Genomic DNA, 25,196 nt, shown 5'->3' with positions numbered 1-25,196 from the left:
GTAATCCGCACAAATAGTACATGGAAGCAAGTATTAGTTGATAAATCAATGACTATCCATACTCGAAAGTTTTTCCCCTCAAAACATAGTAATTTCTCATTTTAATACGTGGCTAGGCAGACTAAAAGTTAAATGCGATATAGGCTCCTGACCCGTGCTGCTCGGGTCACGGTTACACTTTCGTACAAAATAATCAAAGAAAAAACGGGTAATTTGAAGTACATAATTTATGTCAGGTTTACGTGTTTTAGACACGGTTGCTAATAGTAATCGTGTAGAAACAAAGAAACCACCAGATTTATGAAGATTACGTGTTCACATGCGCCGAATGGCTACTTTGAAATTAGATAAAACAAAATACAGTTGACCGTCGCATCCCTATTCATTTTAAGAAGTCAATGTACTTATAACAAGCGAAAGATCCCCGGTGTTGTCTCCGCCGTATTGAAGCCACTTTACTTTGCGTAACGTGTTTTCACCAGTTTTTACGCAGAGGTATTTACTGCATAACAGTTACACCGGTGCTGCCTTCACGACCTTCAAAATTGATGACTTACGCCCCCTTCAAGAGGGTTCAAACTTGGTAACTTGTTAACCCAATTACGCCAGCATAATTCGTTCACATTATTCTGTTCTTCTTTTACGTCGACGTAAGTTACGTCAGCTCAAAAGGACACAAAAAGCTTGACTTGAAGTTTCACTCTCACCGTGGTCTCACCATGAAAAGTTACGTCGACTTAAGTGATTTAAAAAAATATGAATTCCGTGATCTTGCGTTCGCACCAGCAATTCTTGTAAGGGGCGAAAATGTGGCGGGCACTGGATAATGCGCACAATAACACTGACTAGGCAATGTTTCGGTTGATCATCTATTTCTGTCTTTTGTGTAGCTTTTCAATTGAGCAATAACAGTCGTCAATTTTGAACCATGTAAAATGTCATAATAACATACATACATATAAACTTGGAGCTAGAATTTAGAATCAAAATCATTAAAAACCTACTAAAATTGTACACATATTGTTAGCAACTATTGCCAGCAATTTCTGCGTAAAGAGACACGCAAAACAAATACGGACTTGGTATCTAAAGACTTCCCACAAAACAAAACAAGGAAATCCCAGGTGTTATTTTAAAGGCGTCCAAATAACACATTTAGGGTGTATATTCTTGTACGCAAAATAAAATTACCTTTCGTTTATGTGCGAAATTGGTGTTATATTTAACCGAACGTGCTTAATTAAACCCATTTTCAAGGCTGAGTATCCAACTTTGACCCGAATGTCACCGGGGTTCTCTGGCACACCCAATACTTACTTTACATCACCTTCATGGTGAATTATCTACACTATTCGAGGTATTTATATGTTGACAACCTTCGACCTGTATATGGAACTGTGCCATACTAAATACTATTTATCGGCAATAACAAGTGTGTTTCATATTTTTGTTGATAAGAACCCTGTTAAGGAGACATTTGTGCATTAACATCATTTGGGAATTCATTTGTACAAAATCAAAGAATCATAACTCCTATAACTAGTATATACATTTATTAAAAACAATTTCCAATAACGACAATTTGCCAGCAGTTGACATCATGGTGATAGGCCACAGTACCACTGACCAAATAATATATTTGACAAGGTAGCAAAATTAATAAAATGATCCTGAAATTCTCAAAAAGTTTTTAAGCACGTTGCTATAGCAACGTATAAACCACCTGAAAATTTACATAGTGCATATGCCTTAGTAATATTAGCTGACAATCAATTACACTATTGTGCTTTTTTGACTACAGTATTCCGTCTTTTGAAAACTCTTTTTTCAACGCTTTCAGTACTCAAGCGACTGACTCATGTTTGTAACGCTGTGGGACAAGACGTTTTTACTTTGCCTGCCTTTGTTTTCTAGGTTAGGTACTGCCAAAAAGCTACATACATGCTAAGCCTGTCTGGAATTAATGAAATGTCATTAGATTCCAATTTACGTTAGAAGTTCTGCCTCTCGCGTTTCAACAACTAAACAATAAATAAATAAAAGGTTTGTCATAAAAATATGCGGAATTTTAAAAGTGGGTGAGTAATATGTACTATTTAAAACAAGTTTGTGGTGAGTGAGATCTCCGGTGGATAGTGGCGATTACGTATTATGTCGCTTGTTCACACTGTAATCAGGCCGGCCTAACTTAGGGTTAAAATTTAGGTCCGGCTGGCTGGCACCAATTCCCAGGCGTGGCTTATTTAGGCCGACGTAAATATTTAGGTTCATGTTCACACACGAAATTTAAGCAAGCCTTTTTTTCCCGATGACTAATTATGTAACTACTTTACAATCGACTCTAATCATGTATGAACAAACATTGTACTTATAGCAAACTAATCCCTTCCAGCAACCTTGCTGAAAACCCAAGTTACAAACTTTATCAGGCTTTAAGTTAAAGTTAGTTAGTTAGTTATTGTGAGAGAAAACGGCTTTAATTTTCTTAAATACATTTATTTCTTGCCTACACATTGAACCCCAATATACGTTGATAACAAGAGTGGTTTTTGACAAACGAAATGGAAAGTGATTAGTGAAAGTGATCATTTTACCACTGCGAGATCTCACGAGTCCATCTATTATTATGAGGGGGGAACAAAACCGTTAAATTGATAAACGTAAAAACCAAATTGTTATTTCAAATTGTTACGGCATTGCGTTTTCATCACTCAGAATTGAAAATATACTAAAGGCATTCAGCCAATTCCAATAATATTTTCAGAATATTTTATCTCATTTTCCAATTTTTGAGAAACAGTACAAACCTTCCGTATACAGTACTATACGATTGTAACGTCAATAAAAGGCGTAATATGTAAAGGTATTATAAGTAGTATCCAGTAGCATGATGTCATCGATGACGTCACAATAATATATTACATCTATAGCTAAAAATAAAACACTTTGCAAGTTCTAACCATGTAATTCGTGGAATGCACAAGAGATAACTTGCTTTTTACTGGGTTTTAAGTTCACGTATTTGACAGAGAAACCATGAGTTATATTGTTATTATATTGACTCCCGTTTGTGAAGCACGCACTGGGACTTTTTATAGATACCCTGTATGTGTGTATGTATGATATCTTAAAAAGTGCTCCCAGAATTCATGATGAAACTTGGTACATTTGTATAATATTTTAATTTTCGCCTTTTCCACCTATCATCTAAGAATTATTCATCATATTGTAATGAAATATGATCCTTGCATATTAACTAAGGAATTTGCATAATAATTAATATATCTCAAAAGCCAATTATTGCATTCAACGAGACTTGGTATATATAAAGTACCTGAGGACAATGCTAAAAACCTGATTAGTTTTGGGTTGTAATTCGAGCATACTAATTACCCAATTTGCTTAATATGCATGCTTATCAAATTTGAAATTTGGTTCATAGACGCACTGAGGGTAATACACAGACGTAGTTGGTTTACTGTTGAAAACCATGCGTATTGATCATATTGATAGTTTTTATTTAGCTATTTTTTATATCTCAAAAAAATAGATTTACAATGAACTTGTGGCTTTGAAATAAACTAGACTACAAATGTGCCCTTCAAATATCAGACAATTATTAGTCACCAAGCTTCTTGTTTGAAATGCTAATCTTAAATTTGCAATTAATTTTAAATATGCTTCCAATACCCTTTCTTTTATTTATACTGTTATTGCATGTAACGTGGTTGCATAATCAGCATTGTGTACAGTAGCAATCAATACGGTTTGTTTCCTCAAAACTCGAAATTTTAACTCACTTCTTATAATAGAAAAATGAGCATATTGACACGAAAGAGGTGCACTTGTAAAAAGTGGTACGTCACGCTTTGTACAGCTCAATGTAGGCGGCCTCCACTATCTAACGATCGCTATAAACATCGCACGCGCATCAACTGACAAAGAAATTTTTTGCAATGCAGCGTAGATGAAACAAATTTGGGATTACGAAAAACAAGTGTAGGTTGAGTAACCGTGACTGTCTATCCTCCCTGAGAGAGAGAGAGATCAGTAATTGGAAACATGTGTCGTTGTCAAAAACGTGCGCCATTTATTATTGTTTTCGTTTTGCCATAAAACATCAAAGGGTATATGGTGACGATGCTTACAAGCTTGTAATGTATTTGAAAACGATAGTCTAAGATACACACACATGCGAAAAAATATACAAACGAAATGCTGCTGTGTATATGATTAGTCGCTTATGTTAAGTATAGGCGTTGTAGAATTGATTCCTGGTAGTATATCGGTTCTGCACAGCCCACGCCAATTCTACACAGCCCTCGCCGATCATTGGCAGCATACATTACACATAGAAATCTGTATTTGATTGCGAGAAACCGGCAATCGCATACAGACTTCCGTATCACTGCTACGTAATCAGACCTGCATTCAGATTTTCAAGGTACATTTCAGCTCGACAATTCACAGTTCTATTCAGTTGCACGGTGTCGTAAATTTGTTGTAATTTTGTGTTTCTCTCATATTTTAGTTCTGGTGGTTGGAAGAATGTAAAAAGGTTATTTCTGCAGTGGTCAATACGTTTGGCGAGTTTACAGGAAACTGCAGCAGGTGTCAGAAATCATGACATTGAGTTATTTGTGTGTACCAACTTACATCACCATTTTCAAAAATAGTTTGTAATCTTAGTAAGTATATAAAATTCAATTTTAATTGAATACATCCGCTTCCATATTATAATTGTTACAATTCACATTTGCGATATGAATTTCACTAGCGATTTCCCATGGAGAGACGGCGTGTTAATGCAATCCTGGGGTCGTGAACACGCTTCCTTCGCATGAACTGAAGCCATATGACTCGGTGTACCCACTGGCATAAGCGTCATTTTACTAGGTTTCGTGTGATCATGTAATCAATGCATTTCCTATACAATATGTTGAAAATACGCTGTAATAAATAATATGTAAATCACACACTTTGTCTCTTTTCACTTAAGGGTTAAAAATCCACATAAATCGATCAGTAATATTCATTATTACTTCCATCGACAGACGAGTAACACGTCCTCCGTGAAATCGACGTATGGTCCATTTCCTGGACTCATTTTCTTACCTTAAAATATAAAGAATTAACATGTCCATGGCATCAGTGTTACTTTTTTATGAGCACTTGAATTTAAGTATTCCATTATCACGTTCGAATCTGCCGTTACTAAAATGTTTGCATAATTACCTAGCAACTTTAGTTGGTCATGTAGTACTACTGACAATTGCTCCCGGTTCTTTTGTCCCGCTTCAAAAATCGAATTGTCTGACCCTATGCAAGTGTGTTTTATTTCATCTATTTTCAGTTAATAAGTTTACACATGATATATAAGTGATATATATCTGTTCACGGCCTTGGACACATCGAAAGTGTATTTTATAGCGCACTCTAAATAGGTAGTTAGAACGTGCTGTGCTCGACGAAATACAGGCGAACGCTTACTGTAATTACAGCGAATTTCATGAAAGCATAAATGTTTTTGTATGGAAATAAAAAATAAATATTTGTGCTTCATTCACACCCGATGTAAACACTTTCATTGGCCATGGGAGCTATTTGGAAGCGCACATTGTCCATGGGTCTTTTTCTGGGTTTCCTCATTGAATCTCAGACCCCTAATAAATTTATTAATTGTCTGAGATTGAATATTGACCGATTGTAATAAACATTTATAAATATAATTCACCTCTTTGTTACGATGAATTTTGCCTGTCGGGAAGATAAACTAAAAAGTTGTGAACACCCCCCTCACCTTTTATTCAATTGCGTAGAAGGAAGTAGTGTTAAAAATAAGTTATTTGAAATAATAGTGTGAATTAAAAGGACACACTCGTGCAACTCTGATTCTGAGTACGTGGCAAGGACGATTCTTCGTATAGAACAATAACCTGATTTTGAAGGGGCGTCCCCGTAGATGATTTTGCTTATACTGGGCACAATAAGCGTAACTAGTGATTTCACAAGGAAGACGATGGTGTGCAGATGACAGACGGGTTTGACGGTAAGAATCGTGATTTTTATGGAGTGACATAAACAGATCTCAGCGTTTCGCCTGTTTTCACATCTCTCTTGAAAGACGTGAGTCTGTTTTGAGCAATTCCCAGTAGTATTCTGTCAATTAAGTCAACAATCATGTTTGACTTTACGAACGATGAACGGAGATATATTCAAGCCAAAGTTGCCTATTTTCAGCTCTCTCATAATAGAACTACAATTTTCTAGTTAATCTTCAATCCTAAGACAAATTCAATTTTAGCTTGTATTTGCGTTAAGTGAATGAATTTCGATTACATGAAATGTTTTATCTTGAATCCATAAACAATAAGTTAAAACGCAATGTTTCACGTGGTTTGCATTAGTGCGTCATCGTCATCTTCTTGTGCATTTAGTTTCTGTTTACTCAGAGTGAAACCTGGTCTTGCATCATAAGTGTCATGAAAATGCACCAGCCCGTGCACGCGCCTTTGTGGGAGGGAGGGAAAGTTCAGAAAAGTGGCACCACGGGGTGATGATCACGCGTCTGTGAGCGGTATTATAACTAAAAGATAGCATATTTTCCAATAATATTCCATATTAATAGGGTAACATCGAAAGTACTTCCTAATTTGAGAATCACGATTTTATCGTGTAATCAGACTCTCCATCCCTATCCGGATGAGAGTAGGCTAGAAATAGGTTAGAAACGAAGGCACAATGCGGTCCTTATTAGGATTGTGAGAGCTGCACGAGGCATATGACACGAGACACGTGACCAAATTAGCTCCTACTAAATACATATTGGGATCATTCTGGAACTTTAAATGATGGGCAAGACTAGGGAAAGAATTTGAATGGCGTCGCTATCCTTACTTTAATGTCATAAATGAGTTTATGCAGTGTCGTAATTTTGTTTATGTCTACATGTTTTTTTAATTGACCGTTTTAAAATATACGCAAAAAAGTACACACAAGCAACCGTTCACATATTACAAGTACGGTGTCCCACAAGTCATGGTGCACAACTTTACATCGCTTATCTACACTTTTGCTTTTTAAGACACTGCTCATCAGAATATTCATTCATTCATCCATTAATTCATTCATTCAACTACTGATGCACGTGCACATGTTTAGGTGGTCTGCTGTCATGTATACTTATAAAAAGGCAGTCGATAATCACCTGATATGTTCATCTGAGTTTGTCAATATTCGTCCTAGTTCGTTCTAGGTTATGTGCTTGATTGTCACGTGGTACTTCTGCCTTAGTATGTGATCAAGTCCACCATCTTGTTCATCCAAGTTCGTATATTTGTCCATCACACCACTACTTCACAGATAAATGTTTGATATAAAACACCACAAAACACTCTGTAATGAAAAATCGGCATGCGTGAGCTGTTGATCGTCACGGCGTGCACAATAAAACAAAAGAAAAACAACTTTAAAGTATCACTGGGCAAAAAAAACGAGTTTAGTTCTATAATTCACTACAGTAACTTTAAAGTTGCATTCGCACTTTGCAAATTGGTGAGATACCATTCCCTAAGCAATTATATCTATACTGATATATAGTGATCATAAATATATTTCTATAAACGTTGACATGTTTTATTTAACATTAGTTGACATGGAAAAATTAATTGACTGCAGAATTTGAATGTAAGCGAGACTCTTAAATTAAATTAAATTACTTTATAAATATAACTGAGGTTTTGTGTGTCTATGGGATAAGAACCTAATGCGTTCAAGTATGTTGTACTGTCTGTACAATGTCTCTACTTAATATTTCATATTTTAAGATATGTTATGTTTTAGCTTATTCTGGGAGCGATATTTCACATATTTTCTATGTGTGAATACAATTTCAATGTGAATTATAGATCATTACGTTGTTTCCGTTTACAACACGTAAATCTAAATCATTACCGTCCCGAAAACATTATTAATCAAGTTTGGCAGTAGTCTGAACAATGAAATAACACTTTTAAATTGTGTTAGCCATCAGCTTTTCAATCCATTCAATTGAGAAACCAAATGCTTCGTCTATATTTCATAATTATCAATAATACTCGCAGCATCCGTGTGCTTCCTATAATGACGTGCTTCTTGAAAGAACAGGTAGCCGAGTTCTATTCTCCCTTAATATAATTCATTATGAGTAATCTGATGTAGTGCCGCTCAATTACTGTAAACACATTAATTATTCACTGAGTTTTAAAGTTGTATATTCGCTGCATTAAATTCATGACAACATGTAAAATTACAATATAACTCTTTGTTTCACTGGCAAATCTATGAATTTAAAGTCCGGCGAATAGCAAGATTGTAATATAAAAAAAATCATTAAAAAATAATACTTTTTTAATAGCAATCATCTGTGTTATGGGTTCAATAACTTTACATATTTCTTTAGTGGATAAAACCAATACATAACAGTGGGAAGTAAAAGAATTGACAATATACTTCTGTAAGTTAGATTTCATAATAAACCAAATTTGAAATCTTTTGATTATATAGAAACGATGCCAAAAAAACAATCCTACATTTTAGGAATTTGCAAAACTGCAAAATATCATCAATACTGGATAATATTTTATCTGATTGGTATTCTATTCTACTTTATCACTCTAATAACAATTTCACTTCATCCAGTCCAACATTAAATAAACCAATCAGAATCACACAACACTCCGCTAAACTGGCTGATAATGGATTCTCCAACAAATTACAACCCTACAATAATTGGCAAATCTAGGACGCCGTGGTAAACAAACTGCCTGTAATTAAGAGGGAAAACTAACTCTATAAAGATTCCGCGAATGCCAGAATCAGTTACAAATCCTACAAAAATACATTAATAAATCTTTTACGATTTGCTTAACGGAAATATTGTTATGACAGAATTTAATGAGGACAAAACAAATGTTAACAATATACTACACAGAACAGTTTTTTTTAAATACTTGTTTAAACAATCCGGTCAGATTTGTTAATCTCTTGTTGAAAAAATATCATTAAAGGTACATGCGTAGATGAATTAACTACAAAATTCATTAAAATAAATGCAACCTATTTGATTGCACCAATTACGTACATTTTAAATGTATCTTTCAAGTCCCAAATTTCATGAGACTCGCAAATATAACTCTAATATTCAAGTTAACAGATCTGTCGCCCAATACAAATTCTTTCGGGTGTTTCAAAGATATTCAAAATCACAAATCACTTGACCTACATGCTCTCAGTAAATCTTAGTGACGCCACCATTATTGGCATCAAAAGCTAATGACGAATGTGTCATTGGATTCTTTTAAGACCTGTCCAAAGCATTTTAAATTATAATTCATGGCATGATATTACCAAAGACACCACCATGTGGGAGTACAGGCGTTGAATGGTTTAAAAGTTACTTAAAATAATAGGAAACAGTGTGTTCAATTTGATAGGGAATGCTCTTTATTCATGGATCTCAAACATAGTGTGCCTCAGGGCTTGGCTATGCAGCCATTCATATCCACAAGGATTTTAAACTATATTCGTTTTACAGATAACACTAATTCTATTGTCATTGACGATATGAAAGCAGAACGAAACTGATTATAAAATCAAGTAAACATGAAGATACCATGCTATATATATTTTTATTACATATATTTGTTCATCCTATGTCAGCAGTGTACAGTTTGAGATGTGACATAATATTCCACCGTGGGAACCATTTGTACACCAAACTTTTTACATGCATCACAACACTAAACACCAAACACAGAATTCAAACCCGTGATCACGGCAAAGCACCCTGTCTCTGCAGGTAGACGTGCTCCTCGTCACGACACATTCACTGTCCTTAAAAATAGTTTCAAATGAAGTGTAATGCACACGGTCCCGCTATTTAACCTAATTCATGAGTAGGTTTCTTTCTCAAAACAACTGCAGTCTAGTATGGTGTAGTGTTACATTTATATTGGACTGGCATTTTATAATCAACTGTAATGTTGTATGGTATGTATAACAATGGTGACTGGGCGACTTCAGGTCCGGGGGTAATTTTATTCAAAACTGGCGAGAATGTCAATAAACACTGAAATTAAGATGTTACAAATACTCCAAACATATAATTACTCGTGAAAGAAAACGATTTTGCAATTGTTCTATAATGTTTGGTTTTCCCACATTGTTCAACAGCCATTTTTTTAAATCTCAACATTTCTAAGAGAAATGTTTAATGAAATCAACATTTCTAAGAGAAATGTTTAATGAAATTAAATTTGAAACATACATGTAAACGTCAATGTCGCCACATTGCGTCCTGTTCGACATGGGACCCATAGATGTACACAACGCGTGTAAAACACATTGTTTAACTGAAATTCGAACGCACGATGTACGACGATGTATGGCGTTGCACAAATACACTGTATAACTTCCTCCTAGTTCTTTTGTATACCTAGCTTCCAAAATTTATAAACGTAAATGTCATTATTGTCATGCCTATCTATAAATGGGTGGTTGACGTCCAACAATATGTTCTCAGTTGACAGTGCAATATAATTTTAAATTGAAAACATGACAGAAAGCTGTAATGTCTGTAATGTCGTCCCAAAATAAGGTTTGTCTTAAGAAACTAGCAGATACATAAGTACCATGTGTGCACAGCTAGATGTCTACTATTGTTATAACAACAATATGTGGTTTTATTTAAAAAGCGATTGAACTAAATAAAGCTGTTTGTATACACCAAAATTTCAACCAGTAAGTTGAGATTTACAACATGATAGAATAAAAGCATCTGGTTTAGATTTTTATAATTCTAAAATAATAACGTCAAAACATTAATTTATATTAATATTATATACCGACAGTCAGGGCACGTCTGTGTAAAAATTCCAATGGCATCACAATGAAAAAAATGTCGATAAATTTTGACGATCATTGAAGTAAAATTTCGAAACTACTTCGTATTGTTAAATTAAAAAAACATATCTTGAATTTCATTTTTAAATAATCTTCATTGGAATATTTGTGATTGTGGTTCAACTTTTCAAAATATTGCAGTTTTTTCGATGAGGAAGAGGAAGTGTATAGAATTTGGGTTAATGTGATAGCTGCAGTATATTTAAGTGTTATGATCTAGGGAAAACCTTCGAAATATAAAGTTTATAAAGTCGTGTTATATAAATAATGAACGGATCACATTATTTTGAACACATCTGCGGATGTCAACACAGTCGTGAAACAGAATATGTTGACTAAATTCGGGATATTGAACAATCTCCATGTTTAAAATCCACTCAGTCGGGGCAAATCTATTCCACCAAACCACGGTTACTAGTAACCGTGACCGCAACCAAACAGACTACGTGGAAGACAAGATCTAAACAAACGTTTTTAATACTTGAGTATAATAGGAACACATATCGAGTCATCATATAGCATGGGAAGGAAACCACAAAAAAAATATTAGCAAAGATAATCAGGTGCTTGTTACAATGATTTAAAATTAACATCATAACTGATAATTATCTGTCCCGATATTCAAACGTCACTAGTCTAGTACGTAACATATTGTTGATAGAATTAACGTACAAATCTCAGCAATTTACTTAACACTTATATAATATATAGTCAATTTCACTGCGGTCAAACATCAATATTTAGAATTCCAACTGACAATTGAAAAGTTTGCACAATCCGAACCATGTTTTTTTCAACTTAAATCAAAATATACATATGTATCTTGCGTTTAAAGAGTTGTTTTGTTTCGAACAGACATGAGTATGCTATAAGTAGTGTCTTTAATCCCTACCCCGTTTAACTTCTATCAAATATGCATCTGAACCTGTCATTGCTATGTCAACACCGCTCAGTTATTCGTACATACCCTGGGAAGATAGAAACCCTGCCACGTTGGCAATTATGGGCAAATGACTCATTCTGACCCCTATGTCTTAAAAGAGATCTAGTTTCTCGAGTCGTGACTCTCAGCGTAGTCGGCTGTTCTATCGATTAGTCATCGTTATCAAGATGTAACATTTCACACATGTGTAATACATATGTAGCTATTGTTTTGCCAGTGTATAGTGAGCGTGACTAATATCACCATAACAATTATTCGTCTGGCTGTTTGATGTATTACTGACAATGATGAATATAACAGACAGATTGTATATTATTTATGACACAGTGTATTACTGCAAAATAAGTAAATTAATGACCTTTAAAACACTTGCATCTTAATTAGGTTTCATATCGCACCAACAATATATACTTCAGAAGCTAGACGTTCCATCACTTTCATCAAAATTTAAAACAGTGTCACCCCATAAACTCATTTTTGTATATCAATTAAATAGTTTCGGTCGCCTGATGGCAAATATCTTCTATTTCATACTACTGGTTGATTCGGAGACACCATTTTGTCTGTTCAATGCGGATCCAGGGTATTGGGTATAGTTTTATGTTCTGTAGACCCCAGCCACTTGCTGTGCTGTCAAACTTTCGCTTTTGTTGAACGGTTTCACATATAAGGCGTAACTTAAATAATTCAGATCTGGATAGAACCAAAACAGCGTCAGTTCTAAACAAGAACTCCTGAATAGTATACTTAATTACATTCGAGCGTGGGGCATGGCACTGGTTTTACCCAAATCTTGCTACCAATTCCGGATTTTCTGTGGGATTTTAGCCACCATGCTTTGCATTGAAACTTATATCATGGGTTTATTGTATATAACTATTCTTTTGATTATGTGACAAAGATATTTTGGAAATTGCTTTAAATTATTACGGAATGTAATACACAACGCATCGCCTAGTAATGTCAAAGTCTGTGACAGATTCTATTAGTCATCCCTAAGATCAAGGTATACGTCTGTAACGGAAAGAGGATTAGAAATGACAGAAACAATACACGAAAGTTAAAACAGTTTTGTATATATACAAATAAATAAAGCATAACACATGTTGATGAACGCTCTTTGAATTCCAGAATTCTCTATATCGGGGCGAGTTAAATCATGATAATTATTTTCAAATTAACTACAGTTTCAGCTAGTCGACAAATAACAATATGCCATATGTACAACAACCAAATCAAAGATATTATATTCATACTATATATCCAGAATTGCCGGGAAAAGCAATTGAGTTAGCATTTGGTTTATATTTCTTTACTCCAAATAGAGAATTATAGATCAGAAATGATATGATGAACCTCATAGGCTTATATGCTAACGAACGTTCGATGCAGGTCTGGGGTTGTTTTTATTATTGCTGGAACTGTGGTTACTTCTGCAGTATTTATTTGCGTACCACTCAAGAAATACCTTTTCTTATTGTTTTTCCTAAGTATGAATTTATTTGAATTTCACAGTGGCTCTTTAGCACAATGAGTCTCTTCAAACCCAAATTTATATTTATATTATAAACTATCAGATTTTAATTCTCAATTTGACATGTTCCTAAAATACAGGAAACATTGTGGGCGCATGCGCAAACGACGTTATAATGATGATGTCATCATCTTGTCTTCGAGGAACAAGGCGAGGATAGCGTTGGTGCTTTTACCATGAAAGGAGATAATAGGAAAGCTGGTTTATTTTTCTACTTCTCCAGTTCGCGTTGGTCTATCTGTGTGATATATTGTCTTGCCTCAACACATGGGTTTCATATAGTGAATTTGATACCCGTTTGAGATTACCTCAGATTGTTTCAACTAAGTGTTTTCAATGTGCGCACAGGGATGTGCATATTAAAAAGTGATTGCGTGCAACGTGTCAACGCTATGGCCCGTAGAATTGCCGATTTAAACGATCAAATTTACCTGGTCAAACAAGTCTGGTCTTCTAAGCCGGCAAAATATATGTATGATCAGATGAAAATGCATGCACATCTCGGATATACAGAGGAATAATAAGGAGATATGCAAAATGCTTAATTTTGACTTTCAGTCGCTGTACCAGTGTGGTATCAGTGATCGAACAGCTTAACCGGTAATTGGTCGCCAAAATGTTGTTTCTGAGTATTGTTTTCAATTTGCGATATTTACCTGATAATATAGTAATATTTACCTCCGCAGTAAACACAACAATCAATATGGAATGATGTTACAATATGACATAAACTATTGGGTGAAGTCAGGGGACGTTTGAGTGGCGTGTTATATAAAAAAGGGTAAAAACAACAAAAATAGTACAGTCTTCGTTAAGACAATCTGACAATGTTCCCCCACTGGTCTGACCCATTGGGTCATCACGAACCAAGCTTTCGTATTTTATTAAACACAGCTGCGTGCAACAGTCAATGCAAAGTGTGTTTTTTTCTAACAAGTTGCAACAGACTTCGCACTCACACTTATATAGCATACAGCCCGCCATTTATGACTTGAAGCATTCGCGTATGTCGAGACTTATTAGTAACAAACAACAACAATTTAGGCGACACACTTTGTAATAGACAGACACCTGTTGCTATGAATAATAAAAAAAAAACATGTTCTCAAAATTATTGTGCATTTACCTTGATTTCGACTTCAACTTGAAATAAGTACGAAGAGACGACTCTATGGCGACGACTTACAAACTCATAACAACGAAGAAAGAACAATAACTATTCCACTGACTGCATACAATCAACAATCTTCTTGAAATTGTTGAATGAGAGTAATGATTGTTTTCTGTTATTTTGTTTTAGTTTAATCTGTGATTTAATCCGGGGATTTGATAAACAATACGTCAAGGAAAATTGTTCATATTAATATCACTCGAGGCGGGACTTCTTTATGAAGTGGGCTGTGATTCGTCAACAGACAATCACGTGGTATGCTGGTATTTTCTGGCATTACTTTAGTTGAGCTCCAAGTTGTGGGCAGAAGCAGAAATATAAATTGCCAAGTAGCAGCGTCTTGTTTTACTACTGTCGAATTTCACATTAATCGCACATCACTCCGTCCGATTAAGGAATTGGACACAGGTGAGTTGAGCCTTTATTGCTAACATAAATATAACCATAAGCGTCGACGTTTTAGCGGCGTGTCTATTTTAGAGACATGGTACTCCTTGTTGCCGTAAGAGTAACTTCATTGTACTTTATTTAATTTGTTTTTAAATCATCCAAATATATAGAACGTGTTTTCTTGGGGGTGGGGTGGGGGTAAATAAAGACTACATAGAGTTTATGCTTTGAATCACGTACATGTTGCGTGCGCTCAGATTAATAGCGAATATGTCAGGCAGTGTGTAAGAATATTTTACAACCGGCGAACAAACGTTCGTGACATTTAGAATATAATGCAGACTTTTGGTTTCGTATCGGGAGACCAAAATTGAAATGTACACCATACAAGGGCTTTCAGTCCCGGGTTAAACTTGTAGAAAATAGTTTTGGTAAGTTTTAACCACGTAGTGATATTTTATCTTCCGACAAGTTGGGGGAGCGATTTCCAACAGTTGGTGCTCTACATGGTTTTTCTACAAAGCCAGTGAGGTTAGACGGGGTACACATTAAGGGAACAGACGCCGCGCCTACGGCATAATGGGACAATCGATCGAGTATATTCTGCGAGATTCGATAAGGCGTTTATGTAATCATGAATCTATAGTAATCATGACATTTAGTTTGTGGTATTGGCTTCTGGAAAAATCCAAATTCTATTTTATTAGTAGAAAGATTGAGCTAATTCAATTAGCACAAATGTTCCCGACTCAGCAAACTTTTATTTTCATGACAGTTCAGAGTCGACTCGATCCGATATCTTTTTAGTATTTGTATTTAAATGTTGTAACAATCACATTTGCATACCGTGTCGTGTCCATGACTACTGGCGTTCACATTTAACCAAAGCTATACCTTACGTACAAGGCGAGTCGTGGCATCGGCTCCAACTCTGAATTTGAAGAAGTCACACAGTTGAGTAGTTTTTTATTTTAAATTTGTATAAATTTGCAAAACAAAATATGCTTTTAAAGAAACACCTGTTATTTTATGAAAAAACGAATAATTAGGCGTATTGTTTTCATGAGTTGGTGATATGATTGCATGGGAGCAGAAAGGTGCTAGGAAGGGGATTTCCCTTAAGGTTCAATTCGGCACATTCTATTTGACGTGGAGGGACGTGGGGGACGTTGCGGGATTCAGGTTAGATCATGATAGCATTGACAGTAATAGTTGAACTACAATGCATTTTGATAAAGACAATGTGGCACCGGGGCCGTAACGAGTCTGCTGCCCGTGACATATTTATGTTTGTGTTCCACTACATTAGGTGGAGGAACGTGTTGCACGAAACCGATAAGTATAGTATTATGTAGAATTGGTATACGTGGGCGCAGTCGGTTGCATCAGACGCAGCGTTGAGTGTGTGCTGGTACGAACAGTCTGTGGGTGGTTTTGTCGGTCGGCGACTCTGTCGCAGCTCTCTGGAGGTTATGTCCAAAATGACACCGTTCAATAATTCATGGTTCTCCGTCATGAGTTGAACTCATCGCAATCAATTCTATATTCCGAATACACCTCCTTTATTTCTGCGAACTTTTGCAAATGAAAGAGGACGAACGTGTGAGTACATGGCAACGCCCCTCTATCATCCAGCCAATGATCAAGACTTCCCATAGTGTGACTGTCTGCTATTGGTGAAACCTTTGACCCTCGTGTCAAAATGGAATGCCGTGACGCGTGACACAATAATATACACGCTAACTTGTTCAAATACGAATCGTTTAGGGAACTTCGAACAGGGAATGTCTGGACTAATTTTCTGACAGTACGTAATACTGCTTCACTGCGGTTTTTCGCACTATTCTCCCCAACGCTAATATATGTAAGGTGAGTATACGCGCAGCTATCTGTCTATTAAGGGTTGTTGGTGTGATTCCATTCTAGCTGCAACGAGCCTATGTCATGGGTTGTTGTTGTGATCTCATCCTAGCTGCAACGAGTCTCTGTCATGGGTTGTTTGTGTGATACCATCCTAGCTGCAACGAGCCTATGTCATGGTTGTTGGCGTGATTCCATCCTAGCTGCAACGAGTCTCTGTCATGGGTTGTTGGTGTGATCCCATCCTAGCTGCAATGAGCCTCTGTCATGGGTTGTTGGTGTGATACCATCCTAGCTGCAATGAGCCTCTGTCATGGGTTGTTGGTGTGATCCCATCCTAGCTGCAACGAGTCTCTGTCATGGGTTGTTGGTGTGATTCCATTCTAGCTGCAACGAGTCTCTGTCATGGTTGTTGGTGTGATCCCATTCTAGCTGCAACGAGCCTATGTCATGGGTTGTTGGCGAGATCCCATCCTAGCTGCAACGAGTCTCTGTCCTGGGTCGTCGGTGTGATCCCATCCTAGCTGCAACGAGTCTCTGTCATGGGCTGTTGGTGTGATTCCATCCTAGCTGCAGCGAGCCTCTGTTATGGGTTGTTGGCGTGATCCCATCCTAGCTGCAACGTGTCTTTGACACGGGATGTTGGCGTAATTCCATCCGAGCTATAACGCGCCCCGGTGAACATATACAATGAATTAATAATGCTACCTATTACGTTGAGATATTATCATGATCAGTGATTATTGATTACTATATATATTATAAGTAGGCCTAACTTATTATTTAATTTCTGTGTTTTTTTTGTGTTTTAATTACATGTGTGTACTTTTGTGTTCATCTGACTATTTTATTTTAATTGTATGATGGGTCGTACAATTATTTTTTTATTAATTGCGACCAGACTTGTTTTCATTTATAATAAACAAAATTAGAGTCATGGAAATATTTAAAATCTTGCTAGTCATTATAGTTAAAGATCTTTTTTTTAATTTCTAGGTTATCAGTATCGTCAATATTCTGTCGACCAGCTTTAATTTAATTGACAATGTACGGCTGTAGGACAATTCCAGTGGAATCCTTGACAAATGTAAGTAATTACCGTCAACCTAAACACAAGCTACGTAACAAATCGGAGGGTAAGAATAAGTAATGCAGCTAGACTAGAAAGTAGTCTAGGGCCGTCACCTGAAATTACTGAGAGACTGAGATGCATTATTCCCAATCGACCGTCAATTTTCAATTATTGGCTTAAAACTAAGGTTTGGTCAAATTTTACAGTGTCAAGATGTACCATGATTCAAATTGAACATTCACATTGATTAAAGTAATACACTTATAAATTAGTCACAGAGTTACGACCAACTCATCCATTTTTTCGAGCAACTTGCTCGACTTCAGCGATTCTGCCTTGCTCTTACACCAACGGGTTAATTTCAGATGATGTATCTGATGTAAATGAACACGTCGGATTTAAAAAAAAAACTACAGGACATTAGAATTTGCGGTTTAATGTCGTTTTACACAATCTCACTGATCAAATCCGATTTATCTGATCAAGCAGCATCGAATTCATCTGTCGTGATGGGAACTTAAATATATATCGATCGAATTCATGAAATAAGGTTTATGATAAACACAAACAAGGCGGAACTCATGTATTTGAAAACTAGATTAATATTTTATGCAATTACAAATAATATATTGAGAACAATAATTAGTAATAATATTCAATACAGATTGTATTTTAAAAGTATAGTAGTATGTAGCCCCTACTCACTAAAACTTTCACGAGGGCACAATAGGCAGCATGATAAAGATTTTGGAGTCTTGCTAAATTGTTGTTGACAAGATCGATTATAAAGAACGCATTCGAAATTAAGATCCTAAGTTGAAAATACACCACTCCATGCCACAACATGTTGAACAGTGTTTATTGTGTGGACCCTATTTGAAAACAAGTACATGAAACCCGCTGAAACGTCGCGGTGCATATATCGTCGCACCCAAGTACCCGGATGGTGTTTGCAACATACAAATATAAGCAACACGATTTGATTTACACTAAAGTCACCATCAGGGCTGAGTAAGCAATGCATGTCAGACCCGACTATTCAAGGCATACCTACGTCGGGCCATGGTTTCCAATATTTGAATATTTCATTTTCTTGGTCGTAAAATTTAATTTTGATAATTTTACATTTCACATAGCTCACGTCATTGAAGTAACTCGTCAAGTTGTTGGGGGCACGTACCGGAGTGAGCGACGTGGTAGGTGTTAACAACTGCCTAACTGTTCCGCCACGAAAATACATTTTGCATGTTTTAACATTGGTCTAATTTGCGGTCAGAACTCTATTATAATGAAATTCCATGTCAGCGTCCTTCAACGCGATGCGCAGGTACACAAATGGGAACGAAAAGGGACTGTCCCTAAATGCACACCTTTATATAACTTTATGGTTTCGCGATAGTGTTGTCAGGACGATGACCTGATAGGTGACGAGTTAATGCTGTGATTGGTTGGTTGATATGTTATTTTATATACTTTAATAATCGACGGATGTGGGTAAATATAGATATGAAATATACCATTGGTTTGAATATGAACAGCATTCATTAATATAAACAAATAATCAAATTAGAGGCGCAACTTCAATTAAATGTAGTTAACGGATTAATTAAATTAATTTCCCAAATTTGTTTTGTGTAATCCGTGGGATTAACAACTTGTCCGCGTGCACGGCGTTCATTCAATTGATAGTGAAAATAGACAAAGAAGCCCCAATATCAAATACCACGTACCGATGTCGAAAACAACAGATAAGAAGAACAATTATATCGCCTACACATGAGAACAGACACAACATTCACTTTTGCCAGTAATTCTAGGAAAACATTGGTGACTGTTAAATGGGGGAAATCCCTTCCGTGCATCAGTGACGTCATTGACAGCCTCGTTTTCACATTGAGTGAAAGATCAAGGTCCATATTCAGTTGAGTCGAAGCATAGAAGGTATTAGAAGCTTCCATGGTCGAACTTGGAATCTTGTACGTTAAAAGTTGTCAATAAACAAATCGCTGTTTGACCGCGGTGGTCGTCGTGCCGCGTCCTGTTTGATATGGGACTCATAGCGACGTACACAGGGCGTGTAAGATACATTATTTATTTATATGAAATTCTAACACGCGCTGCGCGACGACCACTGCCCTTTAACCGATCAGCCACAAACTTATAAGTAGCTTCGATATATAGAATCACGATATATACGGTGAACACTGTGACAAGCACAAATAAAACAACCTATAGTGACGTTTTCTCTAATGATCCCATATCATTTTCACGGCTCTCTATGCAAATGACAAATTTATATTTTCTAATGAGTAACGAATATATTAACGTAGACATTGTACTTAATCAAAATAAATACAGATGCAAGACAGCAACATATCAATTCGTAGATATATTTGATGTGTTTACTCCTTTTTTCATTTGTATTTTATATTGTGCTGTATTCTGTGTTTGTTTTTTTGCTATGTAACCCTCCTGGGGAATTTTAAGTGTAAACAATAAACTAAACCGGTAATCATTGGTTGAAAGCCGAGAACGTGTCAATACAAGGCCATTCAGAAGTAGTGGTACTCGTAAATACTGGCCCTATACGACTATCGCAGTTCAACCAAGGGTCATTGTTTATTCTCTAAGTTTTTTTTATTGCTGTTCATTTTGTTGTATTCTTTTGTAGTTTTAGTGACTTTGATGCCGTACTTTCCAAAGTTCGATCATAGTCGATCCTTGCAGGAATCATGTTCTGTTAGTGGCTATTATGCAAAACGTTGTCTTTCCCGCGGTTTTCACATACACAGTGTTATGATCAACAATGATGCTGCCCAACGCTGTCATTTTTTTTAGAAATGAAATATTAATAAAAGTTAATTTCCACCACAACATGCATCATAATATATAGTTATGTTATCATTGTCTTTGATTACTTTAGAGCTTTGAAAGCAGGGAATAAAACAAAATGGAAACACTTTATCAGCACTGCGTGTGACACGAGAGGAGTACGGATATCACGTATTTCCGCTGACCTTTTAGGAAATCGGGGAAGGTTTCGAAAAGTTCGGGATACATTTTTTCAACTGACTTTCCAAAAAATTGCAATCAAAACATCTTGTTTGAGTAGATAATAAATAATATTTCCGGGTTGACTCGAAATGAATTTACTTATTTCTTCGAAGCATCAAGAAGGTAATATTCAGTTGTTGACAGAAAAGTAATATACAAAAAAAGTCTAATTGTATATTGTATAACATCAATGCCGACACAATCAAAAAGTAACCGACTTTGTGTTTTTTACAGATGGGGAATTACCCCTGCGAGTACGAAAACAGTGGCGATAGCCAAGATGCCACGACATGCCTCCCCGAAATCGAGGCTTTCCTGGACTCCAGTTCTGAGATTCACGGCGAACAAGCTGTTCGTGTTCGGGAAGGTGACGTCATGGCGTCTGATCCATACAGCGACGCCCAATACTGTGATATGGACCAGGGATCGGCATTGGATGCCGAGTTGGAGAAAGTCCACTCATTGGTTATACGCGAAGTAATCAGAGATGTATGCCTGGCGTGTCGTTTGTTGGATCTTCCAATTGGTAAATATTAGTAGCATATTATTGGGCGCGATATATTTGAAAACAAATAAACTTTAAAGCGCGGTGGTCGTCGCGCTGCGCATGTGCGACATTTGTGTTGATAAACATTGATTTTCACACAATCAATTGCGCTCTTCAAATGGAAATTACAAGTATGAGGTTTGACCTGGGCGTGACTTGCACTGAATACTACCGGTGACTCCTTCGATACCTTCCAATCACCTAAAATTACCTAATTAAATGGCGGCAGTCGTCGTGTCGCGTCCTGTTCGTTTATTTACATGAAATTCGAACACGCGCTGCGCGACGACCACCGCGCTTTAAAGCTTGGAAACGTCTCAGTTTGTACTCGTTGATCTGCGCAACGGTCAAATTCGCCATCTTTGTTTATATGAGACCCATATATCTCGCGCATGCATGGCGCGACGCTTACCGTCCTTTAAGAATGAGACCCAGGTTCGTGGCATATTTTTTTGCATATTTTCAAATGTTGCAAAGTTGTACTAGAGAACTAGAGAATAAATTTATATACATTTTATCGAATCCTTAGATCCGACATATTGGAAGATAGATCATGTGGAGAAGTGGCTTCTTTGGACAATACACGAGTACAACATACCTCCTATTAATTTTGATTATTTTAAAATGAACGGTATTAATCTTTGTATGCTTTCGGAAGACGACTTTCGGGCGAGGGCGCCCCATTGTGGCGACATTATACATGCACAGTTGGATATTTGGAGAATCGGTAAGTTTCTCAAATCGTAAAACTCGATAACATATGTGTTTACTTTTTCCGCTTCTCTGGTGTACTGACTATATGTTCATTACAATTTCTCTGTTCTCAGCAGCGAAGATGAATGTCAATGAACAGCAGTCGTTCCGACAGACAACGAACGCCACGTTTTTTCAAGGTAAGCAATCTTTATTCGCATCTCATGTTATTTGTAACAAAAACAATACATTTGTCAATTAAATTAATTTGTCAACGAGATGAGACGCTGTCACTCGTCCACCTTTCTTGGAAAATCTTACTAGCGTTTTATTTAGAGTAATCGTGATCAGCGTTCCTGTAGACCTGACGTAATCTAAACGTGTAATAACTTTTGCACCTTTTTATTAGATCAAGAATATATGGACACATCGATGAGTCCAAGATTGGATACATCTGGGACAGACTCGGCTAGTGATGGTAAGTAATGATATGTATAATATCGAGATTACTGTAATTGTCATTGCCAATGGTCACATTGTGGTAAATCAATCAACATAAATCTCTAGTACTCCGAGTCGCTATACGCCTAGGTCTGGTGCTAGTAATATCTCATCACACCATGTTATGCTTTCAAAATCGTTGAGCAAGACCAGCTACATTAATAATGTGAAAATGTGCGTAGCCTGTCATCATGATTTCATATCCATATAAGCATTATTTCGTGCATCAAAATTCTAGTTGTCCAGGACACATACAAGTTTGTTTGTTTTATACTTTTTAGACGAGTCGGTACAGTCACCAGGAGCGTCTCATGCATCAATGACGCCGAATCATACGACCAACATCCATCTTTGGCAGTTCTTGAAAGAGTTACTTCTACAGCCTGAACGATACGGTGGATGTATACGGTGGTTAAATAGGGAAGAAGGTATAGTGGTACCATACTCCGGGGTAGATGATATCTCGGATATACAAAACAGAATACATGTTCAATTAAAAAGAAAATTTGAATAAATTAGATTTTTTCGATATTGGAATACTATTTATCGTTCAGGGTCAGTTGCTCAACATCTATTTGCGTATTCATGAAATGAAACATAAAAAGGGAAATGACCCATTAAAGTCAGAGTATGGTCATTGTCATGAAAAACAAAATCCGAATATACTCACTTCCCTTGTAATTTTTTCAGTAGCTAACATCGATATAACTGAACAAAATAACATTAATCTACTAGTATATAACGTAATGTAATCTGGTTTTTGATAGGTATTTTCAAAATTGAAGATTCCGTTGAAGTGGCCAAGCTTTGGGGTACACGCAAAAACCGACCAGCCATGAACTACGATAAACTTAGCCGTTCCATCAGACAGTATTATAAGAAAGGAATCATAAAGAAAACTGACGTTTCGCAACGACTTGTTTACCAATTTGTCAAGCCATAGAAGGATCTACAGATAATGGCGCTGGAAATATACTCTTTCTAGTCACCCAAATACCGTTCAGTTAATGGCAACCGAGTTTAAGGTGTTCTTTTTGGGTAATCGCGTGTTCAGACTTCATTAGAGCAGAGACAAGAACGTGTTCAGTAATGCGAGTGAATGTGAACGTGGCTACTCAGTCTGTGACTGGCACATTCAGCTGTCGGGCGATCGGCCGACTAGTAATTTGATTTAGATGAATCAAATAACTATCCCAAGAGACCATAATTCCGCATTATCCAGTGGACAATATACTACAAGTATTCTATATTCCATCTAGTCTGGAAACATTTGGATGACTTTATATGTCACATTTGTAGGGGTTCGCGACTGAATTAATTCGTATCGCAAACGCCCCTTCCCCTAGGGATGGCGTCCAGATTGTGTACAGACCTTTTTAGTATATATCGGATCACACAGTCAACATAACACAATAAATCAAGTCACTTAAAGATTTTATTTGAATAATGACCAAACATTATTATCATTTTATTTATTACAGTACTCGTAATGACGAGTATTGATGACAATTCCGGTGAAAGTCGGTATTATATCGACGTGTCTTTGGATGAATTCCTGAAAAGTTATTTTTCATCAAATGTTTTTTTTAATTTATTTAAAAATGTGTACAAAGAACATTAGCCGAGAGTTTGATGACATTACGTGGTGGACGTTTTGAAGCCACTAACTAGGCTGTGTTGACAGAACTCCACCATCGGCATATTGCGTTAACAAACTTGAATCCTACTGTAGTCTTGACATTCCAGTCTCTCTCGCTCTCTGTGAATAAGTGTGCCTTCAAACACGACACGTGCTCTCATTTTAATATCGACAATGAGCACGGGAACATTTCTACCAAATTCAGTCAAATCTTAGGAATTGTCATAATTATAGTACTGCCATTTCACTATTACGAGAATTTGTCAGACTCTGAGATATATTAAGTATATCTAGATTGCATGTATATTAGTCCAGACTCAAAAAACCTATATTTTGTACATTTTTACCTCACCATGCAGTATACGCTGTTTAGTGGCAGTGTTTTTGTTCCTTTTTCCATCCAAGTTTACATAGTAAATATATTTTTTCTATTTTTAAGATGCGATAGGGACAGCTTCAAGTATGTTTTTTACATAATTTTGCATCTTGTTTTAAACATTGGGGTGTGATATATTATTAAATAATAATAATAATAATAATAATAATACTGTTTTGCTTTTAAACATATCACTATTCATTGGATGAATTATTCATTTTAATTACATTCGAGTTTTCTGTATTTTAACGAACGAATACTGCTATGTTTGCTGCCAAAACTACATTTTTATTATACGATAAATCACGTTATATTGTTCTTTTCGAGATACAATTATTGAAACATAAACAAAAATACTCGAAGTTATTTCCATTGCCTCTATAAAGTATAATGGTGGTCACTGTGGCACCACTTGTACATATTTTTTTATGTAGTGTTTCTCTTTCAAAATAAATTGTACAGATTCTTTGGAAAA

General features: G+C 36.2%; 1 protein-coding gene and 1 long non-coding RNA gene across 4 annotated transcripts in view; one reads left to right on the top strand and one right to left on the bottom strand.

Annotated features, from left to right (window-relative positions):
* The window catches only part of LOC146750877 (uncharacterized), a 56,441-nt gene extending 41,720 nt beyond the window's left edge, over positions 1-14,721 (bottom strand). The window contains exons 1-2 of the long non-coding RNA XR_014929938.1: positions 14,545-14,721; positions 7,208-7,395 (exon numbers count right to left, since the gene is read on the bottom strand). This is a non-coding gene — a long non-coding RNA (uncharacterized LOC146750877). The remainder of the gene's footprint in view (positions 1-7,207; positions 7,396-14,544) is intronic.
* On the top strand, positions 6,018-25,196 carry LOC102801060 (SAM pointed domain-containing Ets transcription factor-like). 3 transcript variants are annotated; one of them, XM_085501511.1, is made up of 9 exons: positions 6,018-6,049; positions 14,719-14,997; positions 17,836-17,926; positions 21,200-21,491; positions 22,042-22,239; positions 22,340-22,405; positions 22,615-22,683; positions 22,988-23,134; positions 23,474-25,196. In XM_085501511.1, exons 3-9 carry the CDS (start codon positions 17,885-17,887, stop codon positions 23,647-23,649), a joined length of 990 nt encoding a protein of 329 aa, XP_085357637.1. In that variant the 5' UTR covers positions 6,018-6,049; positions 14,719-14,997; positions 17,836-17,884; the 3' UTR covers positions 23,650-25,196. The 3 variants fall into 3 exon arrangements, with proteins under 3 accessions (XP_085357637.1, XP_085357640.1, XP_085357638.1); XM_085501514.1 differs by lacking the exons at positions 6,018-6,049; positions 14,719-14,997 and adding an exon at positions 15,800-15,932; XM_085501512.1 differs by lacking the exons at positions 6,018-6,049; positions 14,719-14,997 and adding an exon at positions 16,153-16,848.

Source organism: Saccoglossus kowalevskii, chromosome 1 (genome assembly GCF_978046115.1).
Source record: "Saccoglossus kowalevskii chromosome 1, keSacKowa6.1, whole genome shotgun sequence".
Lineage (NCBI taxonomy): Eukaryota > Metazoa > Hemichordata > Enteropneusta > Harrimaniidae > Saccoglossus > Saccoglossus kowalevskii.
Note: the sequence above shows the minus strand (reverse complement) of the source record. Positions and strands in the feature narration are given on the sequence as shown.